Source organism: Equus asinus, chromosome 27 (genome assembly GCF_041296235.1).
Source record: "Equus asinus isolate D_3611 breed Donkey chromosome 27, EquAss-T2T_v2, whole genome shotgun sequence".
Classification (NCBI taxonomy): Eukaryota; Metazoa; Chordata; class Mammalia; order Perissodactyla; family Equidae; genus Equus; species Equus asinus.
This window is the reverse complement of record NC_091816.1, coordinates 8,741,085-8,755,421: the sequence shown is the minus strand read 5'-3', so window position 1 is coordinate 8,755,421 and position 14,337 is coordinate 8,741,085. Positions and strand designations below refer to the sequence as shown.

At 36.5% G+C, this 14,337-nt stretch overlaps 1 protein-coding gene across 8 annotated transcripts in view; it reads left to right on the top strand.

Moving 5' to 3' along the window:
* Positions 1-14,337, top strand: part of UNC5D (unc-5 netrin receptor D) — a 503,297-nt gene that overhangs the window by 267,028 nt on the left and 221,932 nt on the right. For all 8 annotated transcript variants that reach the window (XM_070499928.1, XM_070499923.1, XM_070499924.1 and 5 more), the window contains exon 2: positions 12,633-12,851. In XM_070499928.1, coding sequence (XP_070356029.1) covers positions 12,633-12,851 — 219 coding nt within the window. The remainder of the gene's footprint in view (positions 1-12,632; positions 12,852-14,337) is intronic.

Sequence of the window (14,337 nt, the reverse complement as noted above, 5' to 3'; positions counted from 1 at the left end):
CCTGGAAGTCACCTCCAAATGTTAGGGAATGTTTCGTTCCTTCTAGGACACGTTGACTCATGTGATTGATGGTTTAATATCTTCCCCCCAAAGACCAACTAGTGTTGGTTGTTTCTTTTAATTTCCAAACTTGTTCAGTAGTACCACAGGTCATTACCGATCTCGTGACCCAGACCCCAGGTGCCTACAAAATTAAAAATGCTTGCTCTGAGCCATAGATACCTGCAAGCTTTCAACCTATTGATGATAAATAGCAAACTGGAATGGCCCAGCAATATGCACATGATTATCTGATTCATATTCATTTATACATGGAAGTAGGGTGCTGAGAGAGCTAAATAATTAAATCACATAATGCAATTAAACTTGCTCCATTAGAGTGCTCTTCCCCCCCCCACCCCTCCCCATTCTTCTTGCTGACAGTGTGCATACCAGGATTCACCTCAGTGCAATTAAGCTGATTAGGCAATACTAAGCCACTCAAGTATGTAGTCGGCTTTTGTTGTTGCTTTTTTGTTAAGCTCCATAAGTCAAATGCCAAATTCTCAAGGTACAACTTCAGGTTTTCAAATCATGTACATAAAGCTATTTACCAAACACATTACAGCAAAGGCAAGTGGCCTTAATCCTCCAAGAATACCCGGGTCCCCAGAATTGTTTGCTGGTTTGTGATCTTATATATTGCTTTGTAAAGAAAAAATACGTCAAATTTTCAGGCATTTCTTGAAGGGCTGCTGAGTAGAGTGGGCTCTTGCTCTAGCAATTTCTTCATCACAAACAAAATAATCTGCAGGATGCAAATCTACGTCTGTTTCATCCTTAACCTATCCATCCATCTCTTAATTTTCCTTTAATAATTAATGATATACTAACAATTTCTATTATATATCAAGTGCCTATTATCTGATGTGAAATAACCTAGTCAATTTACATTTATCTACTGGAAAGTGCACAGTAGCTTTGTAGGGCTATATTATTCTCTTTCAATGTGGAAGAGTAGGGAGGCTATGAGAGTTTACATATCTTGCCTAAGATCATATAACTAATTAGTAAGAGAGCCTGGATTTGAATCTAGCTCTGTATAACTCCAAAGCCCACATTTGTTTACCTACATCAGGCTGCCTTTTGATAAGATAGCAGAAGGAACAGTATTTTGTGCCTTCAATACAACTTGGTATAAATTTGTTTCTGACAGTGTCTAGCATCTTCTCTAAGGAGGATAAGGAAATTAAGCCCTCTTTATTGTACAAGTTCCACCTCCCAATCAGATAACTGTCAACTGTCGTATCAAATCAGGACACAGTTTCTATTGCTGCTCACTAGGGCCATGTGGTATATTGTCAGTCTTTACTAAATACCACATCCCAGCAGGCTCAGCTAAATCTGTGCATTAAGAAAAATGACAAAGGAATTAAAGGATTTCAGACGAGCATCAAAACTTCATCTTCATACCAACATCTTATGTGATTTCCAGAAGAAGGACCTTGTTGTGCAAAGAAGGTCATCTCATTAAGAAATGGAAGACAAATCCTGTTCCTTTTGCTTTTCTTTATGACCACATAAAAGAGTGATTTCTTTTAAAGATGTGGATCCTCCTCTGCATAAGACCTTTTTTGTTTAGAGCTAACCATGCTAGTCAAAATTCTGTTGCTTTTGGAATAGTGAAACTGATCTCTTGATTTTTCTAACTCCAAATGAGTGATGAATGAAGGAAATAATGTATTGGAAGAAATAATATAAAAAGTAAGGCCTTATTGGTATTATTAAGCACTTGATCCTAAAACAATGGAAACTATATGATCAAGTTATGTTTTATTAATTTTTAGAGATTATACAGCTAATTCTTCTTAAAACTCTGTAAAACATAAAATCAAAATGGTAAAAGATATGAACATGAACTTCATAAAGAGGTAAATGAAAATAATTGATAAATGTGTTTCGATATTAAAATTTGCTAGTAATCAAGAAGTATATATTAAACAATTAATATTCATTTTACCTATCAGTTAACAGATAACCCCAAATATCATGTTTATTGCTGGTGAGGATGAGGAAAATTGATAAACTCCTATAGTGATGGTGTCTATGTCAGTTTGCATAGTACTTTTGAAAATGAATTTAGCCACACATCACAGGCACTTCATACATACTTATTGCAATGGTCACGAAGTTTCATCATAGCTTCATTTATCTATCTATTTATTTAGATTCTCACATCCTGTGCCTTCAGTCTAGAGGAAGGTGCATTGATGTACGTGGATAATTATTTAGTAGTACAAAGTATTATGGAAGGACAAAGAGGAGGAATGTAACTCAGAATTTGCATTGTTGCCCTAGGACTTCACATAAGATGCGTCAATTAACCTAAACCTGAAGGAGGAGAATGGACTATAAGCAAAAGGCTTAGGGGGAGAAGGGGATGTTATTATGGGTAGACAGAAAAGCATGTGTGCAGGTCCCAAGTGAAGAGCATTTGATCCCTGAAAGAATTGAGACGCCGTCTCTATAGCCTCCTCGTGCTGAGGTGATTAGGCACAAAGCTAGAGATGAAAGCACAAACCAAGTCATGAAAGTCCTTGAAAGCTGTGTCAAAAAAGCGATCTTATCTAAAGGATTGAAGAGTTTTAAGACAGAATAACGTATTCAAATTTATGTTTTGGAAAGCTCGTTCTGCTTGCAATGTATAGAATAGATTGAAGGAGGGCAAACAAGAATGATGGAGAAGATAGTTAGGGCCAATTGTAGTAATTTAAGAGAACGGTGGTGGTGACCAGGGTAATAGAAAAAGGGATGAAGAGAAGTTACTGAATTTAAAAGATATTTAAGAGACCGAACCAATGGGGCTTAGTGATAACTTGGATGTAGGGGTTGAATAGGGGAAAATTAGGTTATATTGCAGGTTCTAGCTTGGGAACCTCAGTGAATACTAGGGCTGTTCTTTGATTAAGGGGACCGAGGCCAAAGAACAAGTCTGAGTGGCTAAGCAATATGTTCTGTTTTAGGCATAAGAAGTTAGAGGGGTCTATGGGGACATTTGGGTGAACACATCTAGAAACAACTTAATGTACAGACTTGAAGCTCGAGAGAGAGAACTGTCTTGAAGATACAAATTTGGATGTAATCAGGATATAGATGATAAATGGAGAATCATAATATCAATATAAACCTAACATTTGGAAATAACTAAATGTTAAATAGTAAGGAAGTGTCAAGATCAAAACTGATGTATTTACTCTCAATCATTAAGAATCAGTTTAATGAAAAATTAATACTATGACAAAATGAGATAACATCTTGCAAATATATATGTACCCTATGTACAGCAAGCCAAAATATTAAATATACATCTGAAAAAGAAAGATAGGGCAATGAAATGTACCAAGTTATTAATAGTATTATTCTTTGGGAATTTGGTGATGATGGATAACAATGTTTTTTAAAATATATATTATTCTTTTTCTATAATTTAGCATTTTATAGTAAGCCATAATTTTCCATAGAAAATACGTCGTAACATGTTTAAGACTATTTTTTTCATTGTATTTGATTTTACTAGAATGTTTGCAAGTTACAAGGGCATCATAAAAGAGATTTTACAAGACTGTTTTCTGGGTAAAATTTCTCAATAGATAATAACACAAAATTTAGTTGTAAATTTAGTCATTTGTGTCCCACCCAAACAAAAGCAGCCTGGTATGGAGGGGAAAATACTATTCCAGATGTCAGTAGATCTCAATCCAAATCTGCCCCTTAGAACTCTGAGAAATTGTTTAACCTCTGAGGGCCTGGATGACTTCTAAAATAAGAGAGTTGGCCTAAATTTTATCTGAGATGAGCTCCCACTGTGTTTTACCTGAGTTCAGGTCACATACAAAAAATTGTATCAAATCATGTCTCGTCACATTGTCCCATATTTAAATGTTGATACTAAATGGTCACAATCTGAGTTTTTAAAATGTGACCTAACATCTAATGGAAGAGTATTTATTTCAAAGAGAATTTCATGTTTGCTCCTTCTGCTTTTGTTTTCCCTCTTTTTTCCTTCTTTTTTTTTTTTTTGTCATAAAAAGATTGAAAGTCGCTGCTGTATTAGTGTGGAGAACATAAAACATAAAGCTCTTCCTGAAAGGTAATTTTCCAAGAATGAAAAATATGAGACTGGTGTTTGATTGTTTGGTTTTCTGTCATTCAATGTTGCATTAAAACAACCATTTTTCCATAACTATGAATGGCCTCACTCTTGAAAACTGTCAGTTACAAATGAAAAGCGATAACACTTTGAAAGCAAAACCTTTCCCAAATCCCACTAGGTTTTCAGATGAATTTGAAAACTAGTCAGTGGAACTTATTCATACACACACTTATCCATTGTTGGGTGGAAAAAATTAAGAAACCATTTATATGCTCCATCTCATCCACTGTTTCCAGGAAAATAGTCTCTTTTCTTACTTTTTAAAATGAATAATTTTTATAAATCTTGAAATCTACTTCTTTCTATTTTTTCCAAGACACGTATTTGTTATTTAGTTGTTCCATAATACATGAATTTTAATACACTAGAAGTTAGACACCATGTAGTAAAATCTAGAAGCTTTCATTTTTTACAGAGCCTTTTATATTCCTTAACTGGAACAGAGAATTGTGTGTGTGTGTGTGTGTGTGTGTGTATTTTCTGATTCTAAATATTTATTGTCTATACTTAAAAATATAGAAGAAGCAAAAACAATAAAAATTTAAATAATCAATAATCCCGCTACCTGGAAAAAAGCATTTGCCTAAGTTTTGCCTCTTCAAAGCCCCTTCAGAGAAACCGTAATGGGACAGGCGCCTTATACTAAATCTGATTGTACATTGCTTGTTTCCATTAATGAGCAAGGCCTACTACCAGAATGAATGTAAAATCTCTGATTTAGACCCAATTTCAGAAGTCAATTTTGCAGATGACTCAAGCAAGAGCTAAAATGGTGGTTGCAACTTAAAAACCAAACCGAAACAAAAAAATTCTCCTGTGACCCTTGGGAGATATGTCATCTGTATGTATTACTTTTGCTGAAAGAATAACTCTGTGCTACGTATTAGAACAAAGTTTCTCCCTCATTCAATGTATGCAAACAGAATTACTTTAAACTGGCCTTAGGGCACATGCTTTAAACCACAGCAGCTATCTTTCTCTATCTTTCTCTTATAATTTAGTGGTTATTCTATATCTACATCTCAGACAGCTCTTCGTGAAAAACAAGTCAAGAGATGTGAGCGCTAAATAGGGCCAATGGTTTAGTACAAATCTCAAAGTAACCTCTTTAAAATGTGAATTCTAATGAAGATGAGATTTAGCTCTACCTAACTTTTCGCCTTCCATTCCCTGCACTCATGGCACATGACATTTCAGCCTTATTTCCCTCTCACCTCTGTATCTCTGCCCATGCCTTGGCCTCCCTGGGAATGCCTTCTCCCATTTGTTCACATATTCCACTCATATATCCAAACTCTGCTGAAATGTAATCCCTGTGATGTCTGCCACAAACCTTCCTCTGTGCTCCTGTGACACTTTGTATATACTTCCAAGTTACCGTTACCTTGCTTGTCATTGTCATCTAGTTACTATTTGTTGCTAATTTCGGTCTGTGTGCTCCTTAAGGAAATTAGTTATATCTTCGTTATCTTTAAATTCCCAGTACCTAGAACATTGTCTGCCTTAGTAGGTATACAGTTTACGTATAGTGGGTATATGATGGTTTAAAAAATGATTGAATATATTAAGGTAATTTGTGATAATTGGGGGAATAATGAATGTGTTTTTGTAAACTCTACTGAAATCTGAAGTTTCTTGTTTCAGGAACTAAGAATGGCTCTTCAGATAGCTTTGATTGTGTTGTAAGTGTTGTTTCCTATCTTCCACTCTGCAGAATTTAAGATCTGCTCAATAGAATAATATTTTAAACTGACAATATATAAGATCTACACAGGTGAGGTAAACTATGCAAATGCAGTGATCTAAAACATTTCCATTTTTATTAGAGGTTGGGAAGAAGGCAGAGTAGTTTCTGAGTTTAAAAAAGAAAACTTTTATTGAGGCCTAGGGAAGGAGTCTGTGTTTCATAAATTGCATTAAATATTTGGTATGTAAAATTCCGGCTGTTGTTCTGCATTAAATGGGTACAATGCATTCCCTATCTAATTAAATAACCATATGGAGACAAGTCACATTTACATAAACAAAAGCAGAGATCCCAGTTCTAGTGTATTGTCTTAGATTATGTAACTTGGTTTCCCTGGTATGGCTTTCTGCTCTGACTTGCGTATTGCCATGAACCAATATGTTCTCAGACATTGAGTGGAATTTAAAGAAATATTTCTAGGCTGCCTTGCTTCATTTAAATTTTGCAGTGAGAGGGGCTCTGGAATACTATGAAATCTCCTGTGTTCTGCTTGCCTATTAAAGCCAGTAGTTTTGAAATCTGGCCAATGGGAAATCCATGTGCATTATCACAGTGCTTTGCAAGACAACCACATGCCTGGTGTATGGTGTAACCATTCATTACATGTTTATTGAATAAATAAATGTTTCACAGCGTGTTTTCAGAGACTAACATATATATAGGTAATAAATAGTAAAGAGATGTTAGAAACAGCAGTGCATATCATAAGGGCTCTGAGATGAAAATAGTAGTAATCACAAAGTTGAAATATAAATATTAAGATAATAAGTTTGGGAATGGAAATCATAGAGATCATAATTACAATCCTCTCTCTCTCTTTTTTTTTTTTGTTTGCTATTCTTTATCCAGGCAATGATGCTGGATATATTTGTGTAACATTTAATCATTTACTATATTTTTCACATATATTAACATGATTAATGAATTTTAATCACCCATTTTTATAGATGATAAAAATGGAGCCTCAGAATTAAATTACTCACCCAAGGTCACAGAATTAACTCAGACTTCAAGTCAGGTTATTTGATTCTAAAGTTCTTTGATTTTACCAAATTTAGTTTTTGCTTTATGGCAGGATCATTGGTACGATTTTGGAATAAATATGAATGTTTTGTACCAGTGAAAAGACAAGCGTACTTGAGAAACAGAAGAAAAAAATGACGTTTATTTCAAGGTACTCTCAGGAAAAAAGCATGACAATAATATAGAATTTCTCAAAATCTGTTGAAGCTTCACTTCACTTTTACTCTAAACCCATGGAATGCCCGCATTCCTCACTGATGGTCCAGGGTTTTACGAATCCCAATTTGGGATGACTTGCCTCCAGTGTGCCCATAACAGATTTAACACATCAAACAGCCAAATATTTGGCAGTTTTATATGGATAAATGTAATAGAATGACAATGGTCTAGTCCTCCTCTCTTTCTCTTGCTAAGGTTCGCTATCTCCTGTTATGCTCCTTGTATTTTAATTGGAGTTTTAATAGTTAAATATTCCTGCTTAAAAGAACAGGAAACTCTTTCCAAATGAAACATTGGAAAATCCTTCTCCTTATTTTATTCTCAGACAACAAGAATTCTTTGATTTCTTTGTCCGTTTCCGACTTTAGTGAGGATGCCTAGTGAGTTGAATATAATTAGTGGAGTATGGTAGTCTGCCTTTATCTCCCAGGGGTACATTCCAAGACTGCCAGTGGGTGCCTGAAACCTAGGAGAGCACAAAACCCTATATATACTATGGCTTTTTTTTATACGTACATACCTATGATAAAGTTTAATGGCACAGCAAGAGATTAACAATATTAATAAAATTTCATTATAACAGTATACTGTAATAAAAGTTGCCATAGATCTTAGCAACCTCAGCGTATTTTTTTTTCTTTCCTTATTAAGTTGGGAACTTTTATCTTTCACTTAAAGGGAGCACTTTAAGGCTTCTCTTTGGCATGTCCAAATTGCCAGCATCACTACTCTTGAGTTTCGGGCCATTATTCAGTAAAATAGGGTTACTTGAACACAAACACTGTAATGGCGTGACAGTCATGTGATAACCAAGAGGGCTGCTAAGTGACTAACGTGTGGGTAGCGTATATACAGTGGGGATACTATGGACAAAGGGAGGATTCACATCCCAGGAGGGACTCATCAGGATGGCGAGAGATTTCATCATGCTGCTCAGAATGGTGCACAGTTTAAATCTTATGAACTGTTTATTTCTGGAATTTTCCATTTAATATTTTCAGACCACAGTTGACCTAGGTTAACTGAATCCGCGGAAAGTGAAAATGCAGCTGAAGGGGCACTACTGTGCTTGCTGTGCTGTTCTCTCAAAAATATTTATTTTCTCAAGAACTTTCTGGGATATGTCCATAACACACCCATCCTGACCTGGACTCAAAATCCAGCAGACGGGTAACTGAATCATCTTTAAGATGAGTATCATCCTTACTGTCAGTGGTGGGGTGCCACACAGATAATGTATCATTTTATATCATCTTCTTTTGGTTTTATGAACTGTATGCTATTGCTATGAGGCAGACACTCACTAAATTACACTATCAGATTTCTAAGGGTCCGTTCATCTGACCTGAAATGGAATTGTGAGGTGGTTGGGGTCAAAGACCTATGTTCAAATTCTGAGTCCCCATTAAGCAGCCATGTGACCTTAGACAAGACACGTAACCAAATCATTTCCTCAAATGCAAAATGGGATACTTACAATACCCACCTCAGAGCATTGCTGTAAAGCTTAAATGACCTAATCCATGTAGAAGGTTTATTACCATAACCTGTAATCATTCAGTAAATGATAGTTCTTACTTTCACTTTCTGCTTATACAGTTTCCACATTTTTAAGCCTGCCAAAATTCTTTCTTTAACCCTCAAAGCATTGGGATTTGATTAAGTGAAGCTTGGAGCTCTGGCTTTGTGTAAGAAGGAAGATCTAGTTGTATCAATGAGGAGTGTTTCATGCGAAAACAACAGAAAATCTGACTATCAGTAGGTTAAATAATCAAAGATTTAAAAAAAAACAACCACCAAATTCTCTAGAGGCAGATGCCTCCTGGTGTTAGTCTAGCCTATCTCAGTGTTGTCAGAGCTGGTACCTCTGTGCCCTTCTTTGACTTTTTCTCATGATTTTCCCCAGTTAAGGCAGGAAAAAATGAGAGAAAGGACAGTACTAACCACATCTATTCCTTTTATCAGGAAAATAAAAGCTTTCTTAAACTTCTGTTTGTGACTCATTTGCTAGATCAATGTCACATGACTATTCCTACCTGTAAAGAAGTAAACTGAGCCCCTGACCTTTCCAGGCTTTCCTGTAAAAGTGGTTTGGGAGAAGGCAGTTGACTGGGTCAGACAGTTGCCAGCATTTGTCACATCAGATTTAGAACTTTTCTCTGAATGTTAACGTGGTGGCAAATATATTGAGATTACAGGCAAATTTCCCTCAAAGCCCAGAAGTATTCATACAGCCTTCCATAAAAGCATTTATTAAAGTAAGCGACCGTCCCCACCCCTCTCCAAACAACAGGATCTGCCAACAACTTCTTAGCCCCTTAGAAGTTCCCACTTCAGCTCCTTTCTTTCTTCCCTTCCCTTGTCTTTTTCTTGATGTATCACCTGAGAATTTCCTCAACAATTCAGTTCTGAGCCTCTAGACAAGGTTGAGTATGATAGGCATCCATGAGGTGAGAGGGAGGAAGATGACCCCAGCCTTGTGGAGTAAGGAAGGAGTGTCTTCCTCAAGGGCAGCCTGCTGGGGAAATCTAGCCTTCTTGCCACAAAGAAGGCATCTGAAGGCTAGGGCATTGCTGCACCAGGAATTCCAGCCTGAGCCCAGAGAGGAACTCAAGGGAGGGACAGGGGATTGAGACCATGTTAGGTAAATGCCACTCCCAATATTTCACTATACGAAGCAAAAAAAAAAAAGAAAAGAAAATGTATCATTCTTTTGCTTTCACTTAATTAAAGAAATTTCTTTAATAAGTGAATTTAGTCTTGGAAGGATGCAAATAAATGGTAATACATAAACAAATATATACCTATGATCTCTCACCTTCCCCTAGCCACCCTAATAAATTGATTTTTTAATTTGATTTTTGTTTTCATGGATCTTGGCCTTTTTCCTATACACACAGGACTTTGATGTGGCTTCAGTATTAGTTAGGATATAATGTTGCATTCTGCCTTTTTTTTTTAATCCTCTGAACATTAAAATTGATTGATTTCTTAATGGAGGTCGTTGAGATAGCCAGGTCACTTATCCGCAGCCTTTTCCATTCCACTCTCCTGCTCTGTGTTTCAGATGGAAGCTGAACTTGTTACTTTATCTAAAGGGCATTTATTAAAATAGCAGGAGGATAACCTAATTGCTTTCAGATCTCTCTGTGTTTTGTGAATTGGATGGTTGAAACTTGATTTATCTTTCGATCTAGTGCCTTCGTTTGTCGTTTTATTTATGCTGGATGAATGTGGCCTCACTATTTACTTACAGATTGTTATTTATGATGCCCACCCCTCCTTCCCCATTTCAGGATTTCCTTCACACAGTCATGCATTGTTACCAGTTAAGCAAAAATGCATCACTCAAAATGTATGCCTGTGGCTGTTCACTCAGGGTACCACCATAGGGTTTGGGATATATTCTTTATCAGGTGACCCTTTTGTGTAACAATGAATTACTTTGGACAGAAATCAAGCCCCTGTTGGGAGTGTGAGTTGTTTGATGCCCATATAAAATCTTTTAATACCTTTGTCATTTCCTCTAATGCATGGATTTACAAAAGCCTGAGGGGACTTGGTATTTATTGAAGATGGAAATTGGCATGAGCAGTCAGTAACAAAATGAATTAACATGTGATATATTTTATGAAGTCCCTTGTAAATATAATTTAAAACACTAAAAAAACTCTCAGATTCTATCCTGAAACCTTTCTTATTCCATGTGATATATACACACTTTATTTTCTGAGTGACTTTATTGTACTTTTATGACATAAAATTGTTTATTCTCTTACTATTTATAGTGTTTGCTTTATGATGATTTTTTGGTGCTTCCAGTTACTTACACATGAATTAGCTTTTCTATTACAAATGCATTTTAAAGCTTACGGTATCTTAAACTCTTTATTATGGGAGGCATTTTCCCCCTTAGGTTGATGTATTTAATGGAATAAAATAGTTTGAAGGATCAAACCATTGTTTATGTATAATTCATTGCAGTGGTATGGAAAGTGCTTGTGTGTTCCCAATGGCAGGGAGTCTTTTTTATAACTCAGTGTCTTTTATTTTCTTCCTTACAGAAAAATACAATTATAGGCAGTCACATCTTTTTTGTGACTCCTAATATTACTCCTAATATTGTGAATTATGTTTGCATTTGACAGTGCTTACTGATTGAGATTGTTGACTTGATTGTGAATAGTAAGAGGCTCTGTTGGTTCAGATTTACAGAGAGCGTACAGAAGGCCATGTTAGGTCAGAGGATGCGCCTTGTCTCCTAGGCTCCCTCGTGATGAACTAGATTATTCTTCCAGTGGTTTCACTAGTTCCCTTTCCCCAGCTTAGTCCTAAAGATCAGTTTGCACAGATTCTTAGAGCTGGTGTGGATTGTGCTTTGCATCTTGATGTATGTGTCTTTCCAGGGCATAGTTGATGTTGGTATTGAAATCCTTGCTTTCCTTGTTCTTTCTCTGGAGTGGCCTTTGGAAGGCAGAAGATATCATTCTGTTTGGTCATCTCCACACCGCTCAGCAGTCACGTCTTTCTTCCCTTAACTGAATGGTAGTTTCCTGGGACTTAACTCCTTGCTAAATGTAGTGAAGAAGCAATGAAGGAATGTCTTGGCTCCTGCTTTTCCCTTCTTATATTGCTTCTCTCTGCTCATTTCCCTCAAAATTTAGGGTAGATTTGTACCTAGTTCTTCCCTTTAAGCAAATATAATTATAGGTCCTAAACTAAAAGTTCATAACTATTTTAGTGATTTGTCTTAGTTCGTCTGGAAAGTGAGATTCATAGTATATGGGGGGGGAGTGCTGGGGTAGAGAATGGTGACCAGAGGCAAGCAAAATAAATGCACATTCTTTTTAGAAGGTTTGTTGTTTTTAGTAAGTTGGTGAGTTTTGGGGGAAAATCCCGTCTTAGGCAGAATACCAGACAATCTCCAGACTTTTGTACGTGAAGAAAGCAGACAGTTTGGAATCTTTTGGACATGTCTTATGACTGAGCGTCTTTCACTAAGATCATTGTTCTTCACACTCCTTTATTGGAGAACAAAATCTATTCCCATCACTATTTTCAAAGTTTCAAGGAAGCTTGGAGCCCTTATTGAACACTTTGAGGTAACCACTCATCAGACTGAATCTTAAGATTCAACTTTTCACCCCACAGATATTTATCTCAGTTCTTTCAGCAAAGACATGCAGATTCAAAACTAGTTTGAGAGAGTCTCCGATTCACTATTTTCACTTGTCCAGTAACACTAGAAGCTGAGTCCAGCTAAGGTACCATATTGTGCTAGCTCTGCCTCTAGAAGATAATTCATCTACACAGGCTTCACAAGTATGATGTATTACTCTGATGCACAGTTTTATAGTACAAATTTTTAGAGCTGGTGTGGGTTGTGCTTTGCATCTTGATGTATGTGCTGCCAATGTAGGCTGTTTTCTAATGTCCTCTTCAATTTCGCAGGAACTGACAATGGCGAAGCCCTCCCTGAATCCATCCCATCAGCTCCTGGAACATTGCCTCATTTCATAGAGGAGCCAGATGATGCTTATATCATCAAGAGCAACCCCATTGCACTGAGGTGCAAAGCAAGGCCAGCCATGCAGATATTCTTCAAATGCAATGGCGAGTGGGTCCATCAAAATGAGCATGTCTCTGAGGAGAGTCTGGATGAGAGTTCAGGTAAGAACGTGAAGCAATCAGAAGAATCCATGGTAGCTCCTCAAATCCTCACATTATTATATGGCTGGGAAGAACTGTGTAAACCACCTACCTTTGCCTTATTTGAATGAGGTCATATTAACATCATTCCAGGAATATAAGATGCAATCGTTATCTCTAAATGACTCCATGGCTCCCTTGCTAGTCTGTTCCAGTATGGTGTAGGGACATTTTTGTTTTCCTCTTCTATATAACTTTAACAGCTAATTTTGTATGGAAGTCAATATTCTCACTGGAAAGCAAACCAGGACCAGGCTGCCACTGTTTTCATTTTCTGAATTGTAAATATTTTTGAAGACAAATAAATCTTTTACCAAATGCCTTTTTAAGCACCATAATTTCAGTTTCTCTAATCTTTCCTTCTAGATATTATTCTTGTGTACTTTATACTTCATAATTGGTGGTTTCTGAGTATTCTTTAAGTTTTTTTAATTACTGTGTAAGGACAGAGCCCAAATCAGATTCCGAAATTTGAATGGGATCTCCAGTGTGAAAGAATTTCAAGACCATCTTTACTTTATTAGTTTGGCTAATTTGGCTAATAAATGGTGATGATGAGAATAATGATCATAGGAGCTAATGCTTATTGAGCGCTTACTGTATACTGGGCCTTTTCTAAACACTTGACAGATCATTTTACAATAGCCCTCTGGGGTAAATAATGTTAGAATTGCCTCCTTGTAGATAAGGAAACTGAGGCTCAAAGAGATTAAGTAAACCATGAGCTTGTGCTCGATATCAAAGCAAGATCGTGTGACTCAAAACTTTTGAAATGTGTAACTTTTTAAATTTTAGTGTATAACAGAAACAGTGTACGCTTTTGAACTTCAGCTCCTTAGATTACCTGAAAATTTAGCCTAATCTTGAACCCAATCTGTTCTCACCCTGGATAATTGATTTTATTAGTCCTGACTCAGTCACTGGATATCAGATTTTGAGTGTCAAAAAGCCTGAGTATAATTAGGAAGTTGCAAGTTTGCTTAATTTATTAACTGTGTACCAATGCTACTCAATACACCAGGCTAGGCCTTCAGAGTATTCAAAGAAGGGAAAGATGCAAACACTGATCTCTAGGGCTTTACACCTACTGATAGTTATAAAACCGATACACCCATAAGTGCAGTACAAATGAAGTTACAATCAGTGTGTGAAGAGAAGTAGATGGTGCTATGGAGGATTAAAAGAAAAGAGAAAGATTTCCTCTAACTAGGAATATCAGGAAAGGTGTGGAAGCAATAGCATTTGAAAAGGACATTAATGAATATGTTCATTCAAATAGGCGTAACTGATGCTACATTGTATAGGAGAGAGGGGTGTGTCAGTGGTCTGAAGGTCAACATTAGCAATTGAAGGAAAGCATAGTATGTGTTCAGCAAGAAGTTTGGTTTGGTCAAAATATAAAATTGGTGTAGGAGAATAGCAGCTTAGTTCAATCTATGGCATGAAC